The 25,143-nt window shown below is 38.2% G+C and overlaps 1 protein-coding gene across 3 annotated transcripts in view; it reads right to left on the reverse strand.

Moving 5' to 3' along the window:
• Nucleotides 1–797: 797 nt before the first annotated feature.
• HOOK1 (hook microtubule tethering protein 1) overlaps nt 798–25,143 on the reverse strand; it is a 63,601-nt gene continuing 39,255 nt past the window's right edge. For all 3 annotated transcript variants that reach the window (XM_070591535.1, XM_070591544.1, XM_070591549.1), the window contains exons 13-22: nt 23,434–23,521; nt 23,290–23,350; nt 21,362–21,502; nt 19,336–19,429; nt 17,613–17,647; nt 16,988–17,070; nt 16,230–16,330; nt 13,094–13,195; nt 5,354–5,422; nt 798–3,151 (exon numbers count right to left, since the gene is read on the reverse strand). In XM_070591535.1, coding sequence (XP_070447636.1) covers nt 2,981–3,151; nt 5,354–5,422; nt 13,094–13,195; nt 16,230–16,330; nt 16,988–17,070; nt 17,613–17,647; nt 19,336–19,429; nt 21,362–21,502; nt 23,290–23,350; nt 23,434–23,521 — 945 coding nt within the window. In that variant the 3' untranslated portion in view covers nt 798–2,980. The remainder of the gene's footprint in view (nt 3,152–5,353; nt 5,423–13,093; nt 13,196–16,229; nt 16,331–16,987; nt 17,071–17,612; nt 17,648–19,335; nt 19,430–21,361; nt 21,503–23,289; nt 23,351–23,433; nt 23,522–25,143) is intronic.

Raw genomic sequence — 25,143 nt, forward strand, 5'->3', positions numbered from 1 at the left:
GTACTGTGGCCACAGGCCCAGACGTGCCGCAACACAGACACGGTCTAGGTGTAGAAGCGTTACCTAACTGCAAATTAGCACGCCAGTTATCAAAGATGACGATTATCCTACCGAGGGATACTCAGTTTAATGTTTCTAGACATTAATTCTTAATCCATACTAAATCATTAGTTCAACAGACTTGCTCATTGAAAAAATAGAGTGAACTTCAAATATTTCTCAATACATTAAGTTAATCTCAGGATGAACATCAATTGTCATAAGCATATACACTTTTTATTTTAAAAGGAGAAAGGAATATTAATCTTAGAGCAAATCTCAAAATTAAAGACCCTTTCCAAATTTGTCTGTGGTTTTGCTTTACCATCACTGGGACATTCCATTCCTGGTAAAATAGGTAAAAATGCTGAATTTCTCTTCCCTGGTAAATGCACTCTAGCCTCACTTACAACATGGACATGTAAAAATCATGGTTCATGACAAATACTTATAACGCTTTACCACCCACAGGGCGTCAATCTCCCTACCTCAACCAGATGTGGAAAAGAATCTCACTTCTGCTCAGTCCCTGAATTTGTTTCATTAGTCACAATAATAAAAAACTTTAAATTACATTAGTCTTGCATAAATACTCATGTATCAAGCACTCAAAATTCTACCTACCAACTAGAAAAGTGATAAACCACAAAATTTGTTTTTTCTCTATTAAGAAAAAAGAATCTAGCCTTATATCCTTATTCAGAAATTGTATCAATTATCTAGAAATTCCAAGTATAATAATCAAAAGTTATGAGCAATTCAACTGTGAAAATACTAATTTATTGAAATTGACGTTTTACAACAAATTCCATTAAAAGGGAGCTGGAAGAGCTGGTAAAATCTCAATATAGGCAAGTAGTAAACACCGAAGGAGCAGATGACGCACATTGACCAAAATATACCAAAAAGCCATAATATTTAGACAACCTTAATTAGCATGCTAAAATATTTTCAAAGGCTTATTTTATTTCACTAAAAGTTGCCGGCAAGCAGCGACTACAAGCAGATACAAAAATGCAAACCAACAATCTGACTGCACGGATAAAAACATCAAACTCTAAGAGAACCCAAACTCTAAGAGAATCCTTCAACAGAAGGAACCCTGATAAAGCAAAATATCCTGACAGGTGCTCCCTAAGCTCAGAGATCCCAAAACTGTATGAAATTCTTGTATTTTCAGTGATTAGAAAAAATTTACGGACAAAGAATCTAAAAACCAAGTATCTAAGTGAATAATGCTGTAAATGGAACAATACTCATATCTGCCAAGAAAGGCTGAGAATAAAATCCAGGCCAGAGGTCTGGAGCCTGCAGGCCCAACGTGGCCTCCCACCAGTTTTAGTAAATAACGTTCTACTGAAACAGCCTCAACCGTTTTCTCTACACACTGTGCACAGCCGCTGCCTCCACACTTACGGCGGTCCAGTACTGGCGACAGGTCATATGGCCTGCAAAGCCTAAAATGTTGATCATCTGTCCCTTCACAGAAAGTTTGCTGTATGCAGAAAGTTGTCTATACATACGCTGAGAGGCATGAAGCTGCTGAACAGCACTGGGAAGACTGACTATGAACGTCACAACGTAAGGTGTTCAACTGTAAGGAATGCAAGATGCTGGTTACGTGACAATTCAATTCCTTTTCATATCTGAAATAGTCCTAGCATTTTTCTTCTTTTTATTTTTGTGGCCTAACATCAGAGGATTTCCAAGTTATTATAAAAAGATTTAGTATGGTGCTGTCCAATAGAACTTTCTGCAATGATGGAAATATTTCATATCTGCTCTGTCCAATACTGCAGCCAGTAGCCACATGTGGCTAGTGAAGATTTGAAATGTGGCTGGTGCAATCAAGGAACTGAATTTTTAATTTTAATTCATTTAAATTGCCACATGTGGCTTGTGGCTACAATATTGGGCAGCACAGATTAACGCAACTAAGCTAAAATTTCCAAGTGTGACTCTTAAAAATGACAAAAAAGAATTAGAAAGTAACACCTTTGAAAATAAGAGATTTGAGCAGAAATGAACTCAATACCATAAACTCAGCCCAAGATAGATTCCTTAGTTAGTAAACAAAATCAAGCTGTTTCCAGGTGTTTCATCACGTGCTCTCTCTTTTTGGTGAAGAGGTAAAACTATTAGGCATCTTTTTATAGCAGAAGCCCAGATAATTTTATGCTTAAAAGCACTAAAATTATAATCTTCATTAATTATATTAAAAGTATGTGGATGCTTCGAGCATACTTTTTAGTTTGCTCTTCATCAGTCATCTCCTATTAAAGTCAGTTCATTTCTATAAGCTCAACAATTCAATTGTGCTGTAGACAAGCCCCTGTTTACAGCAGGTACATATGAGAACTATGACCTCTTCTGAATCTGCAAAATTTCCAGTCAGTCACTTTTACTATGACAAAGTCATTTCAGCAGTCTAGTCTTTCAAGTGTTCTATCTTCCATTACATGATAAAATATACCATTCAATGACAGCATCAGAGAGAGAGGTAAAACCTTGTATATATCAAGTATAGTTCTCCATGTGCCTACCTCAAGGCTATTTTCATATGGACCAAAACAATAAAACAAATATAGATATATGTTTAAATTACATATGACTGATTACACATTGCAAATTAACCAAGTTACCAGTACAACTCAAAACATTAACCTAAAATATACAGGGTCAATCTGAAGTTATAATACTCCCAAAGGACAGATGTTTGCTTGAGGTGGGTGCTCAATTACATCCCCCAGTTATTCCACTGTGCTCCCTCAGGGAGCGAGCTAACTCTATATTTTGTTTTCAAAGTCAGCTGGCAAAATTAATTTCATGTATCTTGATTTTAAAACAGCTGATATCCAGCATCATAAACTTCTTTTACAATCTGAGAGTTGAAAGGTACAAAATACGTTAAGGGCACTTCTGTTTTGTTTGCTCGTGCAGTTTAATCGGCTGTCGCAGCAGGAACTTTGACAGAGAGGTTTCTCCTGGTGTGGGTGACGTGCCGCTGCTGTGCCAGGAAAGACCGCGCAGGGGTGCAGGCGCCAGTGTCTTGGCCAGCACCCCTGCCGCTCACAAGTCTAGATTCCATCCCCAGCTTCTGGAAGGCTAGACTCTGCACAGAAACAAATGAGCACATGACATAACTGTTGAGAGTGTGCAAAGTGCTGTTCGCATCTAGAAAGTTGTTTAACCCTCAAAACAATCCTATAAGGTTGGTGTTCTCCTCATATTTTGTAAGAAAAAATAAGAGGTCAGAAGCTAATTTATCTGTACACGGTAATGCTGGTAAGAAAGATTGAAAATAAAGACATAAAACCCAGTTTCTCTATTTCAAATCACTAAATTTGAGATTATTATGAACAGTAGCTTAAAATGTTCCAGATTTAAACTTAAATACAACAATTTAAAAAAGCTTCCGAAGCATGTTTTTCTGTTTCGGCCATCATTCCACCCACTATGAGCAGACACAGCACCACAGAACAGCTTAGATCAATGGCGCTCCAAGTGTGGTCCCTGGATTGACTTAGAACCAGTGAGAATTTGTTAGGAACGCATATTCCACCTGGACTCCACCCAGCCCTAGCGCATCAGGAGCTCTGCAGGTGAGCCCGGCAGTTTGCGTCTGAACAAGTCTTCCGACGCACGCCACGGTCTGAGAACGCCCAGCGCAGTCCAGATTTCCTCTGGTCTACCTATATATCGATACATAACAAATTACTGTAGCTGTGGCTATTGGGTTTCTTAGTAAGGGAAGTCATTCTCTCTCTCTCTCAGATCACATAACACAATTTTACTGAACTTAGCATCACCAGTACCTAGTACAATACACAGAATATACTTGATGCTCAAAAAACACAGGTTGAAAAATGAATAAATAATGCATGATTTGGCTCTAATAGTTTTAATGATTTATGTATCAAGGGGCCACAGAGGAAGAAAGAAAATAATACACAGTCCCCAATCTTACCTAGGATGACTAACCCATGAAGGAAGGTTCTGAGAACACCTCACACATAATTCCCTTCAAGGCCTTGCTAAATGAAGCCAGATTTTACCAAAATGTGAAGAGAGGAAATGAGCACAGACAAAAAGTATGGAGGCATGGAGGACAAGGCAGGTTTGAGGAGGGACAACTAAGTCTGCCGCGAAGAGCATCTGTGCGGAGTCTATAAACCGATCTTCTCTCACACTAAATAAGAAACAGCTAAGGGAGATAATGGGTGCACTGTTATCTATTCTAGCTGATTAGAACAACCCAAAAGAACCATATGGATCATGAAATGCTACGCTTGAACACATCCCACTAAGGCTGACAAAATAAAATACATTTCAAATTATTTACCTTTTTTTTTTTTTGCAGAGGAAGATTGGCCCTGAGCTGACATCTGTTGCCAATCTTCCTCTACTTTGTATTCAGGGTGCCTCCACAGCATGGCTGATGAGTGGTGTAGTCTGCACCCGGGATCTGAACCTGCAAACCCGGGCTGCTGAAGTGGAGCACGTCAACTTAACCACTATGCCATGGGCTGACTCCTAAATTATTTTATATGATTTTCTCCTTGTTAGGATAGATAGACAATTATTGAAGAGTATTACCAGATTAAAAAAAATATATATTAAGGGACATACTCAGAGGCTTTAGGGGGTGTTAAAATAAATGTTGAGTACTGGAATCACTTAATTTTGCATTATCTAAATATTCACATTTCTACAGAAACTCTTTATGAAGCACAAATTAAATGTTTTAGCTCAAATAAAGCAATTTAAAACATATTTATAGGGGCTGGCCCCGTGGTCGAGTGGTTAAGTTTGTGCGCTCTGTGGCCCGGGGTTTCCCCAGTTCCAATCCTGGGAGCAGACATGGCATCGCTCATCAGGCCATGCTGAGGCGGCATCCTACATGCCACAACTAGAAGGACCCACAACTAGAAATACACAACTATGTACCGGGGGGCTTTGGGAGAAAAAGGAAAAATAAAATCCTTAAAAAATATTTATAAATTGTTGTGTGTGCTTCACATGTATCAACTAGAGGTTGATGAGTTACAAAATTACTGTAGTGATTTTTGAAAGTCAACTAAAAATATTAAACTAAAATATACAGTTAATTAGGATTGTGACCAACATTTAAAGCACATAGAATATGACAGAAGATAGCACTGCCCCCCTCAGGGTAAGTCAGGCTCAGTCACACAAGTAAACATGCACACGTACTGATTTGTGGTTTAAAATACATTTCCTGATGTGGTTCGTGGTCAAAATGTTTCATAGACACTGTTCCAAACATCCAATAATTGGCTGAATTTCAACTCACCTTATTATACCAGGCAGAAACAATGAGTTTTTCTTCATAATCACGGAATTTCGCTACTTTACATTCACTCTGGGAAAAGATATAAAGACTATTACAATCCTAGAAATAGACTCAAATTACTAAAAATGGAATCATCTCTTCACTCTGCTCATGATTGAGAGTATCTGAAGACTGCATTGTGATGCACACCAAATAGTCAAAACGTGAACTGAATCATGGAGAAAGGCACACACACCACCTTTTGGAAAGAATAAGACTGAGTTGTAAATCTTTACTTCAGGAATTTTGCTGGTAGAACAGATATTAAACAAGAATGGTAACAAACAAGAAACTAGTGATTCTTATGCTACTGTCCCCTATGCCTAGAGGAAAACGTAACAATGGTTTAGGTGGCAAAACAGAGCTGCACTTACGGAGGAGTCAAAACAAAGGAGAAAAAGGACGTAGTAAAAAATACCCCCCAAACCCTTTACAGTCTCCTATACAGCTTAGCACAAATTTTTCTCTCTTAATTCTTGGTGACCCGTATACTAGATTGCCCGTGGCCATATTCCCATGCCATCCTAGAGACTGACATCCATTTCTTGATTACTCTAATACAGCCAATTCTGTAATTTTGTTGAGCTCATATAAAAAGTTAGAATCTTGAAACACATGAACGCTCCTACAGCAAGATGCTCATGTTCTAAAGGCACACAGGAACGAGGAAGGGAAGAGGCGCTCTTCTGCTCACATCCACCTCAGGCGAAGACTGCCTGAGAGGGACGGCAGGCAGAATAACCTCTGCTATTTATATCACTTTTCTCCTTTTTACTTTTTGCAGTGTGTGTACTGATGAATCCACATACAGTAAGGGTCCATCTGCTGTGACTGAACTGAATTTTCCCTCAGAGCCCTATGCTTAGTGGCACCAATTGCCATCGTACTCGTTAGGGAGCTGCACCTCAAGCATCGACAACCATGTACATTCTCGTTGGCTTTCACTGGGAAGTGAATAATCAGAGCAGCTGAGATTTCAGAGTCATTCAGCCCAAGTCTCGTTATTTTATAGACGAGGGGACTGAGGACCGGGAGAGGTGATGACTTTAAGATAAGTTACCAAGAAAGCGGGAACCCTGGCCTCCGAGTTACGTACTATTTAATGCCAGGGTGCAGAGATATAAGATACAGCCTCTGCCCTTGAAGACACTGACACACGCCAAAAAGAAAATCAGTGCTCCTGTGGGTGAATTCATGAGTTCAAAGTGCATGGAATCATTATGGAGAGATAACTAACTCTGGCTAAGGAATACGCAGAAAGCTTCGGAGAGGCAGACACATTTGAGTTGGATCCTGAGGAATGAACAGTATTTCTGCAGAGACACCTCCACCCAGTGCTTTTTACAACACTTGACACGGCCTGCTCAAGAAGCTACAGCAAGCACACATCAGGCTGGTGTGTACTCCGGATGTTAAAATCTTTAAGTCTTTAAGCAAATTATTTCCACCACAGTCGATATATACTGGCTCAGAAATAACACAAAGAAAACAGTAAATGAATATAATGTGTTTCTCTGAAATATAACATTCCTAGTTAATTTAAAAAGAAACCAACTATCAATTATGAGAATTTCAAGGCTAATGAAAAGAGATCTTCACATAGTGAGGTATACGAGGTAACTATTCAGGTTCAAAACTCATTCAGCTTGAACTGAAGAAGCCGGACTTAGGGCCTATCACGCACACATTGTACATCCTTAACCATTAAAGAATGCACTCTCCAGACAAGAATGCATACTCCCCCTCCTACGCCAGTATTAGTCTCTTTCTCAACATCAGGGTCATGTTGATCTGCTAATGTGCAACTGAATACCTCTTTGAAACTTGGATGAGTATGTGTCCTGAGCACATTTAATGCACGTTCTTTGTTGTAAAGGTATAAGCCTGTGCTGAAAACCAGGCTGCCCTGGAACATTGTCTTCCTCATGGAAACCGCCTTCCCGGAATATGATCCTTGTTATGGTTCAAGTGAAACTCACCTTACCTCTCCTATCCACAGAACAGTTGTTGGTTATTTTGCACTGACATTTCTTGGTGTAGTTGGCAAGATTTCAGAGAAACCCACTGGACCACCTGGGATCTACTTTGAACTGGTGCTCAGTGCCACACAGGCCCATGAGACCCCCCAGCTTCACAGCACTCTTCAGGTGCCCTCAGTGAGTTTCTCCTGAAACCCAGACCTCCCTACTTAAGCCATAGTGACTTTTACTTGAGCTCTTTCAAGTCTAAGACTAGGCATCTTAAGGGGGTAGCGGTACACTTTCTGGGCAGGAGAAACCTGTGGGGAACTGTGGAGGGACTGGGACAGGATGAGCTTTTTAATTTGGCCTTAAGTTGGAAAAAACTGTGTCCATAAAGTCTGAACAAACTGTTTAATAGCAAAATGAGAGACCGAAAACCCATTCAGCTCCAAAGAGAAGGGACACCAGCTCCTCCCAGCCGTAGGGCATCGTCAGGCAACTGAGAACCTAGTGGGAGTGTCTGAGGTTGGGCCTCACGTAGTGTGGAGGTCCCACAGGGAATTCCAGCATGACCCTTCACTCCAAGGAACTCACAGCTCATCCAGGGTTGTGTACACGAGCACTGGCATCCATGTGCTCTGACTCCCACAGTAGTTTTAGACTGTTGGCATGAGAAACCTTGGTACATAAGAGAGTGTTCACAACCCTTTTTCTGACCCACTACACTGTCCTTAGAAATTGTTCAGACTTTGTAGTAAAACGAAACCAAAAGAAAATGGGAAATCTTGCTTCTAACAGCCGACTAATTCCAGAATGGACAGCCTCCCCCTGGAACTCTGGCTGGTTTCATGTACAACACGTAAGGATCTGATACTTGCAAGTGCTTAACAAAATGGGGATAAATGGTTGGATGTTCGGATCAAGACAAGCTGGGACAATTTAAAATTACAGTGGCCACTTCAGGGCTCCTTTGAGCCTCCAAAACTTGAACATTGGCCAGTAGAGGGAACATTCCAATTAGGTAAGATCATTTAAGAAGTGCACTTATTAAGTCATGGGTTTACAGACACTCCCATCATCTACCTTCAAAGGATGGCCCCATATGAGCCCCTCCCAGGGTTAACGAGACTCTGATGTTCTGGGAAACTGCTGTCTTAAAGATTAATGGAGCTGTTCAATACTGTCAGGTATACTCACTGTTTGTCCTGGCTAAAACCTGACAAGATATTTGAAAGGATTTAGCAACTTATGATCAAAAATTCAGCCAAACTGGAAGCTGATATTGAAAGCCTGACAGAATTTTTTTTAGGCTTTCTTCCCTAAACTAAGATAAAACTATGTACCCAGAGGGAAAGAATCAAATTAAGGATAATGTAATTGGATGCTTGTGTCAGTCCTTTGGTAAGTAACTAACCTCCCCTGTTTATCTCAAAAGAACTTGTGACCTCTCTAGGAGCTATTATCTAGGCCATCCCACATTCCTAAGACTGAAAGAAAGAAAGGAAAAAGGGAAAAGAAGCCTTTGGAGATGCAGGCTGTTAGGAAAGCACCCTTGCCTCAAAATTTAAGGAAAGTTTTAAAAACAGAGGTTGTAAAATCTTTGCTGCGTGTGTCTGTGTGTTTAGGTGTGAGTCTATATGTGTCTATTAGAAATGTTTCTATATTATATTATAAATATAGATATTTTCTACCTCCAGATGGTATAATTTCTGAAAGAGCTCTACTTAATTGGCTTAAAGTAAGTGCTTATATAAATGTAATAGAAACTAACCCAAACGTCTTTCAAGTTAATGTGATATAAAATAATCTTTGGTAAACAAAAGCTTATTTAAGTTTGCTGGTTTGATTGAAATAAGCATGTCTTCAAAGTTATCAGCATTGGATACGATGCAGACATGCAGCTTTTTTTCTACCTCGATTATTAATCAAATAAGCTCATGTTATCTCTGTTACAAAGCTTGTTAGCAGAAATAATATTTAACTTGGAATGATACCTAATTTTGCCTAATGTCTCATGAAGTCTTGTGGGCAATCTAAATAATTACTGAGAACAAGTAAACTACATGTGAAAGAGACAAAAGCTTTGGATGAATTTTTTAACAACATTTATGTTACGGTGTATGTACTTCAAAAACCACTTTGTTAATTTAAAATCTTAGTTTTGCTAAATTAAGTTAAATGACAAAATTTATTGAGTCACCAGATCATTTCCACATAAGATATAATATTAGATATTAATTATTAAACATAGAGTTATTTACTTTTGGTTTCTTATTACAGAGAAACTGGAAAATATTCGGGTTTATTAATAAACATGTTTGTGCCATGCAGAGATTTTCTAAGAGAAACCATGTTTCTAGGCAGTATTTGTGGATCTGCCAATCTACAGGATGCCAATACAAAAATTAAAGAAAGTAGGATGTATGTTTTCAGTAAAGAAGATTTAAGGAATAGAGATATTTTTGTTTATTTTCTTAAGATAGATAAATTTGTCATAAAATACTAGGAAGGAAAGAAAGCATAGAACAAATTCTGAACGTATAAAAAAAGTTATTAAAGGTTTGTGGAAGAGGAACTCTGAGGAAAGAATTTTGAGAACGGTCCAGTTGGCTAAGACTAAATTTAATTAAGTAAATGAGTTTTAATATTAAAAGTTAGCAAATGTAAAATTAAAATTTGGGGTTTTTTCTCTCAAAGGATAATTTTCTTCAACTTTTAGTGTGCTCTTGATAAAGAGAATATAAAAGGTTTTCCTTTACCTTTGAGTAGTCTGCCTGAAAGCAGGGATTTTGTTTTATCAAAATAATTTTCTATGTCCAAAAAGCTGAGCCTCTCTATTCAGGGAGCCAAGAGGTTTCTTCCTCCAACTGTTTTAACTTTTGTGTTTGCAACATCTTCTGTTGTCACCCTGGTTAAATAGATAACTAAGCATTGCTTCTGATTTGACCAAGTGTTTCAAAACCTTTTGATTTTTTTTTTTTTTTTACAAACTTCTCCAAATATTTAAATCTTAAATAAAGTCTTTCTTTTTACTTGAAAGTAACTTTGAGAATTTCTAATGGGCCCTGGGACTTCTCAAAGAATTTGTTCTCTCTTCTTACAAAGAGTGAGCTACTAAACTAATTAGGTTTATTTGGTGTGGTAAATTGCATCGGAAGCAATGTCAAGTAAATGATGATCAACTTTCTTAGGTTATGTTGGGTAGGTAAATACTATTCATTATCTTAACCCTGCTACCCTGCTTCCAGCACCACAGGAGGAAAATGACCATGGCTGCATTTTATTATCTCATTTGGTTTAAAGATGGGTCTTACTTAAAAGATAATCAGCGACATTACTGGGCTGGATATCCTGTCTAGCCTGGAGAATATCCACTGCTCTCTGTTAACCCTGCTAACCCAGTGAAAGACTTCCTTCTACAGGCTCAAGAAATTGCCAAAGAAGAAGAGAAACAAGTACAACAACAAAAAATGGGAATTTCTGACACCACCATGCAGATGTGGTTCAGGCTGGATAACAAACCATAGTACAGTTGTGGTTTGTTAGAACACAACTGCCACTGCTCCAGCACATACATCAATCACCCATTAGGCACCTGAAAGGGTGATTTTATGGGGAAAATGATATTTTTGGAAACTTTCTCCTACAGTGGCTCATAAAGCATATGCTGGTTGTACTATATGTCCTAAATATAATGCCGAGAAAACAGTTCATTGGTTGCAAGGTCACTTTCCCCTTCCTAAGGGACCTTTTGAGGTATGGCAATTGAACTTTGTTCAAATACTGCCATCTCAAGGATATAAATATCTTAGTAATAATCTGTGCATTCTAACAGCTGTTGCCAAGCTTCCTCTCCTTAAGGCTAGATGAGCTCATTTAGTGTTCCACTGGTATGGAACCACCTAGAGGCTATGTTTGTTCCTTCTTTGGGGCTAGAAGATGTTATATCATATATAGAAGCTCTGATTAAATTTACTCAACAAATCCTTAATGACAGTCAAACAGGAATAGCCTTAACAAATACTGAAATGTCTTTAATAAGAAAGGCTGTCCTTCAAAATAGAATGGCTTTAGACATTTTAACTGCATCCCAAGGTGGTACATGTGCAATCATTCAAACTGAGCATTGGGTTTTTGTACCTGACGAATCTTCCAATGTGTCATCTCTGCTAAAGCACCTGAAAAAGCAGATGAATGCCCTAAGCGACCCTATACCTCGTCTTCATTTGTTTAGTTGGCTCCCTTCCAGTATTGCCTCCCTTTTGTGATATAGATTGCAATTCTTATCATTTCTTGGAATTTCTGTATTAGTCACAATATTGAAACTAATTATTGTTTTCTTTACTCAGTGTTGTAAGACTGGCATGCAGGCTAGAGTAATGATTGCCCAGCACCTTGAGATGGTCAATTGATCTTACAACACTGGACAAATTTCCTTTACTGATAAAGACTATGTCTAAGAACTCATTTTAAACTAATCATTCCAAGTATTGAATTATCTGTTCCACAATTGTTATAAACAATGTAACCATAGGAAGTCATGCAAAACTACACGTACAATGGTTGTGTGATAATCTAAAAATTGACAAGTTACATAACCTATGAAACTCTTCCTCTGCTAATATATACCTCTATCTTTGTCAACTATATCTGACTATTTCCCCCCAACATGGATAACTGGAAAATCAATGAAATAAAAGCCTAGCACTGAGGGACATGATGGACCCAGGGTAGGCAGCAACCATCCAAGCACCGAGGGACAATATTTTGATCATCAATGCTTTCCATCAAAAGATTACTGATTAAAAGGGGAAATTGACAAAAGATTTTCACATATTGAGGTATATGGGGTAACTACTTGGGTTCAAAACCAATTCAATTTGAACTAAAGATGCCTGACTTGTGGCCTATCAAACATACAGCACATCTGCTTTAACCATTAAAGTAAAGAATGCGCTCTCTTAAGAATGGGTATTTCCTCTCTTACGCCAGGATAGGTAACACCCTATTGGTAATGCCCACTGACTTTAAAAACATTATCAAATCTCACCATTGTATTAAAAATAGTAGTTTTGTAAAACACTTTGTAAAGGAAACTAGAACACGTCCAGTTACAAAATCTAAGAATATACAATATTGTACTGACATACTTAACCCAGCTAGTAAAAATAATATAATTACTATGCAAAAATAACTTAAAAATTTAAAGACTCAGCTAATGAATGACACCATCCCATTACTAACATAACTTTGTGTGATTAATAACCAAGACTGCCACTTCAGTTCAAAGGCTTACTGGAATTCTGTAAGTGCTTCCTTCTAACAGGAATTCCAACTGACAAGTTTCCTTAGGTTCAGGTGAGCAAATGGGAGAAGGTAAGAGAGAATACAAATCTGGTTAACTGTATCCAGTTCCTTTTTTAAAAGGTATGCTTGGTTTCTTTATTTTTCTTTCAGAATGAACTCTCATCCACATAATTTTAAAAGGAGCATTACAGCAGGAGTTCTCTAGAAACTAGGGGCATCCACATGATTGGCTGTTGTAGAAGGAGAGAGAGACAGTGGAGCAGGCACATGAGCTCAGGGGCCAGTCCTCTCGGTGGTGAGATGCTTTGTAATAAACACACTGACAGTTCTAACTTCTTGTGCAACCTGATCATTAATGGCAAATATATGAAAGCATGTATGACAGGATTACACAGAATAATTAAGAGGAGATGTGTGAATATGGAAGTTTTACCTCCAGAATCTCAATTCTTCTCTCTTTCTCTGCCAACTGCTTTCTAAGTAGCATGATTTCAGCTGATGCTGGATTTAATTTGGGATCTAAAGTTTTTATTACCTGTTTAAAGAAAAGAACAAATATTTTATGTCCATTTTATGTTATCAAATATTGAAATATAAGAACAGAGTATATAAAATCTGTGTAAGTAACATGGAAAATTTTCCAGAAAGTGATCCAGGAGCTAATGATAGCTCGTTTTGCAGTCTAATTTGAATAACAAAAATAACATTCTATAAACGAGAAATGATGTAAAATTCAGTACAAAAATGGGAATATCTTTGTCCCCAGTCAAACTTACGTTCTCCACAGCTGAGAATGCAGGGATAGCTACTGAGCCTTGTCAAACTTTGAGCACTGCGATCTTGAAATAACCCTTCCCATATTTATCTGACGAGTATTTTTTTAAAAATTAAGATAAATTCAATAATTATATGGGAACTTGCTAATTGTAAAAAGTGTAAACACACACACAAAATTCTTAGCAACAATCTTTTCTTAATTTTTTTTTTGAGGAAGATTAATTAGCCCTGAGCTGCCAATCCTCCTCTTTTTGCTGAGGAAGACTGGCCCTGAGCTAACATCCATGTCCATCTTCCTCTACTTTATATGTGGGATGCCTACCACAGTGTGGCTTGACAAGCGGTGCATAGGTCTGTGCCTGGGATCTGAACTGGTGAACCCCGGGCTGCCAAAGCGGAGCACATAAACTTAATCACTATGCCGCTGGGCCGGCCCCAGCAACAATCTTTTTTACTACGGTTATTTAGTTAAATGTGATTGAATATATAAGACCAATATAATAGACATTGGTGATTTTATCTGCAAACCCTAGGGTGCTCGACCATATTTATGTAAATTACTAAAAGTTAGACAAAAAGATACGTGAGCAGAATGTTGTTCAGAGACTCAACTAACGTATGTACTCAGCAGTATGGTTAGAAATCACCTCAGAAACATCAAGTATAAATTATAAGCAAAAATAAGTTTCCAATAATAAGCTCATCTGTATGATCTAATTACAAATCTACTAAAAAAGGTTTACAATTATTTAAAGATTTAGGAAAAGTTCATTCATATTTATAACGGTAAAAAAAAGAAGACTAGGGGCTGGCCCCGTGGCGTAGTGGTTAAGTTCGAGCGCTCTGCTTGGGTGGCCTGTGGTTCACAGGTTCGAATCCTGGGCACAGACCTACACACAACTCATCAAGCCATGCTGTGGCGGCATGCCACATACAGAATAGAGGAAGACTGGCAAAGATGCGAGCTCAGGGACAATCTTCATCAAGTGAAAAGAGAAAAAAAAGAAGACTAGAAGTTGATATGCCTAAAAATTACTGTGATTCATTCAGAACAATTTGCTGTGTGCCCACTGTGGCGGATGGGGAAGCAGCAGGTTATGAGAGACCTGGCACCTCTCCTCAGAGTTCACAGCATACAAGCAGACACACTAAAGATTTTCAATTGTGATTTAATTACAAAGAACACATTATAATCTGTCACCTCTAAGGGATAAAAAGTAAGATTGTGACTCTTCCATATTTTCTGAATTTTCTACCATGGACTTAAACATCCCCCCTACCCTCCCAATAATGTAAGGAGGAAAAAATGAAATCATTTTTACCAAAAAAGCAACTGTCTTTTAAATGATAATACTCAATGATGGAAGAACATGGTGTTCATTGTCACTGCTTTGTCCAATTAGTTCTAATCCTCTTAGAATATCATTAGGAAATACATATCAAACATCTTATTAAAATGTTCTTACCCTTTGACCCAATAATTCCATTTGACCCATTAACAAAGGAACAAGGTTAAGATAATAAACCAAAATAAAGGAAAGCTGTCTGCCTATATTTCCAGGGCTTGGCATAAGGGGCACTCAATAAGTATTAAATCACATTCATATAACATGAGAAAATTACTATTTTAAGTTTAAAAATACAAATTATATGTGATATAATCATACAATTCATGTGTGTGTCTATTATGATCAACAACCGTGGAGATAATATGCATTGAAAAAAAATGCACTGTTAAGAAAATACACCAAAACATTAAAACAGCAGTTGTCTCTGGGAACCTTTCTATATTTTATATTTTCTACTAAAAGCATGCATACTTTTGTAACTGAGAGAAACTGAACTGTGGCAGAGACTGCCTGGGTGTTTACCAAGCCCTGCCTCCCTGGAATTTGGGTGTCGCTATGTGCCTAAGTTCTGCCCACTGAAACGAGAACGAACATGGTAGACACCGTTTCCAGGCCTGACCCATTGCCTGTCTCCACGCACTCTAGGCTGCCTTCCCTCCTCTACCAGCTGGATGATGTCGAGTGAACCTGGGAACCCTGTGTCGAGGAAGGCAACGTCTGTCAGCTTCGGACTCTGAACGACTGCATGGAGCAGAGCCCTGCCCCCGCTGAGGCCAAGAAACACATTTCTCTCTCAGTAAGCCTTGAGATCTCGGGGCTTCTCTGTCGCTGCAGGGACTAGTCACACTTTAACTAATAAGTGTAAAATTTAAACATAAAAATAGGCAGACATATTAGCAGCACTTCAAAGCTTTGTCATAAATTTCTCTTCTTTTATTCAGTAAATAGAAAGGTTACATTAACATTCTCTGTGATAGAATATTTACATTAATTAAGAAAATATATCGTATTCATGGAAATAAAAGATTTTATGAGAACAGTAGTTACAGATATGTAAGTATGAAATAAGAAAAAAGAGCAATTAGTCTGGTGGATATTAGAATAGTGTTTAACTGTCTAATATAGACTAAATGCTAAAACAAATTCAAACAGGTTGGAAGAGCTAAATTTCCACAAAAGGCAACTTTTCACTTTAAGAGCTCAAGATTCCACTCATTGGAGAAATCATTTTCTCTAATGAGGGCAGTGCGATCTGCGTGCTTGTTTCATCTGGTGCTGAGTGAGAGGGAGCAAGCACGAGGACACACGAGGAGGCTGACCAGAAGGCAGGGCAGTGGGGAGCTAAGTGACGCGAGACAGACACAGCAAGAGCAGCGCAGTCAGGCGGGACAGGCCTGGTTAGAACCCAGACCAGACAGGAGCTCTGAAAAAGCAGCCACTCACATTTCTCGCTTTCTCCAGGTACATTTTGTATCTTTCCTCCATGGCTTTCATATCTTCGTCTTTCTTCTGAAGAGCAGCTTCAAGTTCACTGATCTTTTGTACTATTATTGAAAATGAAATGAAACGTGACTAACTACTACCTATTTAAAATACTTCATCCTCAAACAAAAATTATATTTATCATATTAGTTTCTAAAGACTGATAAGAGAACTTAAAAGAGAAACCTTTTACTTCTTCTTTGTAGTGAGTTCTTATCTAAAACTTTTGAACTACCACCAATATATCCTTGATCATTTTCTATTACTTTTTCTTAAAAAAAATCTAGAATCTGCTTCTTTATCTAGCTTTTTTCTCCTGTCTATGAAGCATTTCACTGAGCAAGCACACCTTACAATGTGAGCACACCTATCCTAAGGGAAAATAAAGAATCTTTCCATACGTTTGAAGTTCATTTTAATCTGATTATAAATTATTTTATTTACATTTCCACAGTATTAACTGTATTATACCTTAAAATGTTTGATACTCCTATATATCAATCAGTTGATTTTATTAGATTTACTTTGTTTTTGCTTTAAGATTAGATCACTTGTTAATTACTTAAATCACTAAAAATTATCATGGTTTTTATTTGCAAAGTATGTATCCAAATACTGTCCAAAGATTTACACACAGCTCTTGCAGCCTTCAAGAAGACTTGAACTAAGAAGGATGAGCCCTTAGGTACAGTCTGATGCAGGCTTTCACAAATACCTACCATTCTGGTTTACATCTGGCTGAAGATCTTCAATGAGCTCTTGTTTCTTCTGTAATTCTTCGTGGACCTCTGTTAGTTTTTCCCTAAGTAGTGGAAAGAGCATGGAGCTTTGCAGCCAAACAGACCTAAGAATGAAACTGGCTTCTGCCACCTAACATCTGTGGACTGTGGGCAAGTCCCTTTCTGATCCTTAGCTTCCTCACTGTGAAGTGGGAAGGCGGCCTGCCAAATATTATGCGGTGGTTATGTAGACAGAAACTGCCTGCACACGGTCGATGCCAGAAATATTAAATTTTTTCCCATTGCCACCCTTGCTTCCTAAGAAAGTTAAAGAAAATATTTTATAGGTTAAACATCCCACATTCCCACATAATCTAGTTGTGAGAGTTATCTACTTTGTAAACTCTTCAAATGACATAGTGACTGAAACACGGTGGAGTCTGGGATCACTGGCAGGCAGCTGAACCTGCCCCATGTTTTCTTTTCCCATTTTGGGGGCAGTGGTGAACATTCAATTGGCATCAGAATATTTGCTTTTATAAACAAAATCAGAAAAGGACATTGATTCTAGAAGCTTTTAAAATCCTTCCCCTCATATTTGAAATGAAATATCAGTTTTACTTACATATGAGCTTCCAACTTCTGCTTTAGTTTGCTGGACTATAAAAATTTTAAAAAGTTGCTGTAAGATAACTATCGTGACAAAGACAAATTTTCCAGACATCAAAAATCTCTTTACCTCCTTTTGAAGGTATACTATTTAAAATCATAAATGTTTCAAAAATTTGTATTTCTAATAGCATACTTGTAAAAACGTAAAAGTTTAGGTATTTTTTTACTTCAAAGGGGAAAGGAAAGGAGAACAGGAAATAAGGAAGACGATAGCAGAAAGCAAACTGCTTCACATTTCCGAATACAATGAGAATAAAATTTGAACTTGGAGAAAAATAGCAAATGCAAGATGAAAGTGATATATTGAGGAGTATCAAAGATTAAATACCTAAAGAATCATTTATCTAAAATACAAATTTTAAGATTTTTGGCCCTTAATGAAGAACAGACTTAAAGAACTAAAATAATTATCTTTATAATAAAACTTTATCATTATTAATGCAAGCACTTTAATAGTAACATCAAAATGAACCAACTGGATTTTGTTAAAAAATAAAATTTAACATATAAACTTTTCTCTTTAAAAGAACAAGAATTTAAACTGCAATAGTAGTTCTGTATCATCTACTGAATAGCTAAGAGTTTAAAATACATAATCTGAAGTATAACTTAGATACCAATATATTTTTTTACAAAGATAAAGAAATTTAAAATCTTTAAAACACTGCAATCCAAAGTACACTCCCCCAAACAGATCCCATTTTAAAAGTATTCCCTAATGTGGCTTTTGAAAATATTTGTATTAGAGAGGTTACAATACCGTATATATGCACATATGAGATGCCGCCATGCATGAGACGCTTTCTATTTTCCAAGCCCCCAGGGAAAAAAGAGAAAATAGAAAGTATATAAAAGGCAGAAAGGAAAAGCAATCCTTTCAACTTTCCTTTTCATCTCTCCTTATTCTCCATCGCTTTCTCCCCCATCCACACGGGTATGATAACCTAATTTTCTATCTAATCAACATCTATCTAACACCCACGAGCCCTATCTTTCTGTTGTTGTTTTAGTCAAACACATTCCTCCCTGATTATGACTTCTTTTCCCCTCTGCATATAGAGATCAAACTATAGAAACACTGCTGGGTATATTCAGATTTAGGCTGTTTGAGCTCTTAAGTCCTCTTATCTCTGCCCTCACAATATCTGCCACCAGAAACCACTGGAAATGGCAGAGCCGTGAGTCAGTATGGCAGAGGGAAGAAAGGTGGCAGGTTGTCTTCAGGACTGCATACGGCTTCTCTTCTTTGGCGGCTGCAATGCTCCACTTCACGAGTGCTCTTTGGGTAGAAATCATGTCTTATTCTCCCTTTCCTATTAGAAATTTTCCTCAGTTCTGACAGCTGATTATTCTCGTGAGGGTTTTTCAAAGGCCAGCCCGGCTGGGAGCCCAGCAGGACTGTGAAGCCTCAGTGGAAGCATGCTCTCCATCAGGAGCTGCCATGAACTTAGGTGTAGCTGCTGAAGCAGGACAGGTAGAAATCAACTTCCAGTACACATGATCAATTGAGAGGCTCCAAGCTGGCAAAATCACTGCACCTGTTATGCAGATATATACGGTATTTAAGGAGACCCTGGGTGATCAGGGCAGCACTTTCAATAGAAGCTTAATTTGAGCATCAGGACCTATTCCAGAGAGTGCACAAGCAGAATTACTCTAATTTGTAAGCTGCTTACACTTTCTCCCTCAGGCTTGGCGCCGTGCTCCTGTAAGGACTTCTGCAGGTCCTCAATCTGCTGCTGTAGTTCTCGGACACGCTCTTTGCTCAGCCTGTTGGGAGACGGACCACATGCGACTGTTTGTACTGAAAGTCAGAGTACTTAGGGATCTATGAAGGTGCATTCATGCAATTTAACTCATAAAGTATACATTTAATAGCAATAAAAAATGCCAAACAATTATTGGCCAAACAATAGATAGTGGAGTAGGCTACTGTCAAGGAAATATCCTAAAAAAAGAAGACATTTTTTTATCCTGAAAGCACATATGGCCACATTTAAAACTTTAAGGTACTTATGTGTCAGTGAAAAAAGCATAACATTTCTGTACTGTATTCACTGGCATAAAAATTAGAAAACTAGCCCAATTTTCCTCCAGTTGTATTTTTGTTTTTCTTTAGGAAGATTAGCCCTTAGCTAACATCTGCTACCAATCCTCCTCTTTTTTTGCTGAGGAAGACCGGCCCTGAGCTAACATCCGTGCCCATCTGCCTCTACTTTATATGTGGGACGCCTACCACAGCACGGCTTGACAAGTGGTGCATAGGTCTGCACCTGGGATCCGAACCGACGAACCCCGGGCTGCCAAAGCGGACTGCGTGAACTTAACCATTGCACCACCGGGCCGGCCTCCCTCCAGTTATATTTTTAATGAATGGAACTAGGTTTCCTTTTCCTGTTTCAGATTTCACAGTTTAGTGGGAGAAGAGGAAGGTCACCATTTCCCAACCATTCCTTCATGACTTTTTACTTAAATTAGAGACTGGCACTACCAACTAGGGCAGATTTTTAACTTGGCAAAATCTCATTCTTTAAAACTCTGCTTAAGAGTTCCTTCCACTGTAAGTTACCAGCAAGAGACAGCTGGTGTCTGTCTGACGTTCTCTGTTAATAGATATGACGCAATACACCTGCCCGTTCTACCTTTGGCCCCCTTGCTGAGTTATCAGAAAGTACAGTAATCATCCACTCACACGTCCATCTTCCTACAGCAACTCTCAAAAGCTGAAGCTTAGCATCTCCAGTGCTAACTGATCCTGAACTCCACAGGACAATAATATTTACTGGTCGCTTCAGAAAGCTAAAACGTTATTCTTCTTTTAATGGTATACACACAAGTTTGAGAGACAAGGTTCAAGTGTCTCTGAAATTCCTGGCAGTCTCTAAGATCAAATAAAGGTTGGTGAAAAAATTCAAACACCTTTATTGCAAGTATGTTATTTATAAGAGGCAGGTCAGCATCGTGGTTAAGAGCACAGACTGAGGAGTCAGGTTGACAGATGGTTCAACGTAGGCTCCAGAACTTACAAGCTGGGTAACTTTAGGCAAGGTACTTACCCTCCTTGTACCTCAGCTTCCTTATCCATGAAAAAACGATAATCACAGATACTACTTCAGAGAGCTATTGTGAGGATTTATTACATTAATACCAAAATAGTGCTTAGAAAAGCACCTGGCATATAGGGAGCAATATATAAATGTTGCATTTTTTTATTTAAATTTTTGAGCACCTCACCAGTATCAGATAAGTACACCGTTTGCTTTCAACAAGTTATCTATAATCTTCATGACACCCTGCAAATAGGTATCACCTCCAATTTATAGCTGAGGACACTAAGTGTGAATTTAAGCAACTTGCACAAAGCCAAATGGTTAATAAGTTTAAGTAGAGGTGGGATTAAAATTTGACTCCACAATCTATGTCCCATCTATGCACCAGACTGCAGTAGAAAACCAGACTGTCATTTATTCATGTGTTAAATTTTCTGTCTGTTGTGAAAATGTCTAAATGAAATTCAAGAATAAGCAACTTGGTTAACAAAGTCTGCTAAAAGTAACGGGTTAGTGAGAGACTAAACACAAATTTAAACTTCTTTTAAAATCCTAATTATTTTAACTACAATGGTATTTTCCCTTTCTGTGCACCAAGACTTTGTGGTTGGGTAACGAAACTGCCACGACCGTCTAGAAAGGAGCGGGCCACCTCTGCTCGGTTTCCAGTTCGTTCATGCGGCGGTGCTTCTGCTCGAGCTGCTCCTGGAGCTCCTCGATGCGTTCGTTCTCGGTGCCTTCCTGCTGTAAGCGAAGCATCTTATTCTCATGTTGCAGTCGAATAAACACCTCCCTGTGGTTGAAAAGCAAAATTTGTTTTTAAATTTTTTAAATGTAAGAGTTTTTATATTCTTAACTTTTTAAAAGAAAAAATTCTTGTCCACTCAATAGTTGTCATTTTAAAATGTTACCAAAGCTTCTGAAAGTTTTTAAGAAAAAACTATGCACATTGTAAGACTATGTCTCAAAAAACAAGTAATAAACTTTTAAAGGTACAGGTATAAGATTATATTATATATCACTAAACGTTAAATACGCAAATCCCTAAGAGATAATACGAATTGTTTTACTTTGATAATTTAGAAACTATTCACTGAAGGTAATAAATAGCACATCTTTAGAAAACATATAACTGAAAAGCAACAGACTTCAGAAACTACAGCTTGCCCAAATGTTTTAAATACACTTTTATGATGACAGTCTCATGACTATCTCTAGATTTTTTGTTTTTGGAAAAATTTTTCAGTAAGGTTGATATACACTTTTTTGTGTGTATGAGGAAGACTGTCCCTGAGCTAACATCGCTGCCGGCCTTCCTCTACTTTATGTGGGACGCCACCACAGCGTGGCTGACAAGCAGTGCGAGGCCCACACCCGGGATCCAGGCCCGTGAACCCCAGGCTGCTGAAGCGGAGCACGTGAACTTAACCACAGCGCCATCGGGCCGGCCCCTAGACATGTTTTTTAAAATGAAAATGATAGGAATGGTATTAAGTAAAAAAGTGATGCTTTCCTAACTGCTACCCTCAAAATCCCATTCACCAAAACCAACTAATTTCAATCTCAATTTCTGTTCTTCTGAACGCCAGCACCATAACTTTAAAAAATAGGCTCATATGGTTATTTTTAAATGATATTAATCTCACTGGATATTAATAACTAAAAGCTGCAAGTTGGTTTCCAGTCCAGCACGTAAGGAGCTTTATCTTAACAACAAAACACTGAACAAACAGAAGATCAGCATTATGCAAAGTGAAAGAATCAGTCACAAAAGGCTGGTCACATACTGTATGATTCTCTGTGCACAAAATGTCCACAACGGGCGAACTGACAGAGACAAGGAGAAGATTACTGGTTGCCTGGGGCTGGAGTCGGAGGAGAGGCAGTAATGGAGAAAGACTGCTAATTAGGTACAGGGTATCTTTTGAGGGGGATGAAAATGTTCTGAAATTAGATATTCACTACTCTGTCACGATACTAAAAATCACCAAACTGTACATTTTTAAATGGGTGAATTATATACCAACAAAGCTGTTTAAATAAAGAGTTTGAAGTAATAAATCAATAAAGCTGTTGCCACACAAAAAAAAAGAAAACCCTAAACATACCAGATTAGTCAAATGTCTAGAAGTAAACATAGCAGTCAAACACAAAGATAAAAGCTGGGTTAAGAGGAACCTCTAACATCTGTGTTTTATTTAACTTCCGCTTCATCTTCCTACTATAATTGACAGCTTCCCTCCCATTTTTCTCACCATGTCGATTTGAACACCTTGCATTAAAAGGGTTTTCAATAGAGTTTATGGACAGGAAAAGAAGTTCAACACAATAAAAGTCTTATTATAAAAGCCAGAATATGTTTTCAGCTAGTTTGTAAAATTTTACTTCTGATAAATTTTAAAACTGCTGTAGTAGTGATAACAATCTGACTTAGAAAGTTCAAGCAGACGAGACAAAGTAATTTTGAGCTCTGCGACTCACAAAATGGCAAGTTTTAAAGGCTCAGAAATTTACAAAAAAAAGAGGAAATCACATTTCTAATATTAAGTATGGATTATCAATTAATAAAAATAAATTTACCTATATTCCACTGGCATAATCTCAGCAGCAAGATTCTCATAACTTTTTGTAGCAGATGCATCTAAACAACAGCAACAACAAAGAGATGAACATCTCAGTATTTCTACCATTAAAAAAAGCTTTTCTGAATCCAACTCAATTCACCTGCTTGGTTCAGGTGGTCCTGCTGGGCTTGTGAACATCGGAGCTCTTCGTTCGTCTCTTTCAGAGCATCACGCTGCTCTATGAGCCTCTAAAACAGAAGTGTTTATATAAGCCAAGTATCTAATTTTGCCCACAGGTAACATACTTTATACTTACAATAATTTACCTTAACAAGACAATTTGATAATTGTTGCTTAGAAAATGAAAAATAACAATCTTTCAGTTTTACCGCTAACGGTTAATTTTCTTTTGCATAAATCACATACGTAATAGTCTTTACACAACACAAAGCTTGTGATTTCCCCATTAGATAGTTTGTCTTTGAACCAAACGAATATAATTAAGCAACAGAGTACAAACAAGCAACTGCAGAGTAATTAACAAAAAGCATGGACTTTGGAGGCAAAGACATCATGGCTTGAGTTCCAGTTTCACTACTTCCCAGCGATATTATCTAGGCCAAGTTATTTGACTCTCTGACTTTACTCTCCTTGTCATCAAGTGGGAATACTAATATATAAACCCTTGAAAAAGTGTTTTGAGTAACAAATGAGGTAAATTTTGTGAAGCAAGCAGAGTATGGTCTCGTGTGTAAGAGATGCTGGAGACTTTCCACTGAAAGAAGTGATACGTAGCATCCTGGAAGGATGAATTTGTGGAAAAACAATATTTCTGAGGCTAGCATGCTAGGACTTCATCATTAGCTATTTTCTTTTAGAGCCTACAGCCAACGACAAATTCTATGCTCTGTACAAAAGGCTCACATTTAAATCATTTTCCCAGAACCTGAAAAGTGCTTTTGAATATAAAATTACATTTTAAATATTGTTATATTCCAAATTAGTAAACAAAACACTATTTAGACTATTATGTGGTTCAAATCAACCCAACAGTAAACTGGCAATTGTTTCCAAGGGTCCTTAGGCTCCAGTCCACAGATGCCCTAGGGATCTCTGAACACTATAAATTATAACCACATGTAGGCATGAGGACCTCTATAAATACCTACCTTCATAAATGCAATGCAAACATTAGAAAATTGCTAAAAACCAACTTTTCCAGAACTGTGAAAATTAACTAAAGGCCTGTAATGATCTGAGGAGCATTTGTTAAAGAAAATCTGCTAAATCTCAGAACAGTGAGCTTTTTGTACTTTCGACTTGTCTTACTACTACCAATCCTCTCCCCGGCTCTGGAGCATCTTGAAAATCAGCAGAGTTTTGAACAGCAGCAGCATGGCGGCCACCTGAAGGGGCGAACTGGGTGTGGAACTCCTCCCTAAAAGCCCTGTCCTTGGAGAAATGTCATTATTCGACCTGTCTTGCAGAACCCCAGACAAGTCCCATACATAGGTTTTCCATTATTTGAGCTGACTTGGTGCTTGCTGTGCAGGAAAATCCCTATTCTCAAAAGCAGTCATCAGCAATTGTTATCACTACAGCTGCTGGAGGCTGTGATGCCAGTCGGGGCAAACAGGAACCTGGCCAAAAACTTACAAGGAAGATCTGAGAAACAAGATATCCGTAGCGGGCTTTGAAAAGCTCTGACATATGCCTGGAGATCCAGGAAGCCAGCCACGCGCAGGGCTCCGTGTTCGCCAGAAAGGAGCTGAGAGGGCTGCACGTCTCAGCTCTGGTGAACCCGAGGCCCCGTGCAAGCAGGAAGAAAGGCAAAGGCAGAGGTCTACACTGAGTCCTGTGGCAAAGACGG

The sequence above is a fragment of the Equus przewalskii genome, chromosome 2 (assembly GCF_037783145.1).
Source record: "Equus przewalskii isolate Varuska chromosome 2, EquPr2, whole genome shotgun sequence".
Lineage (NCBI taxonomy): Eukaryota > Metazoa > Chordata > Mammalia > Perissodactyla > Equidae > Equus > Equus przewalskii.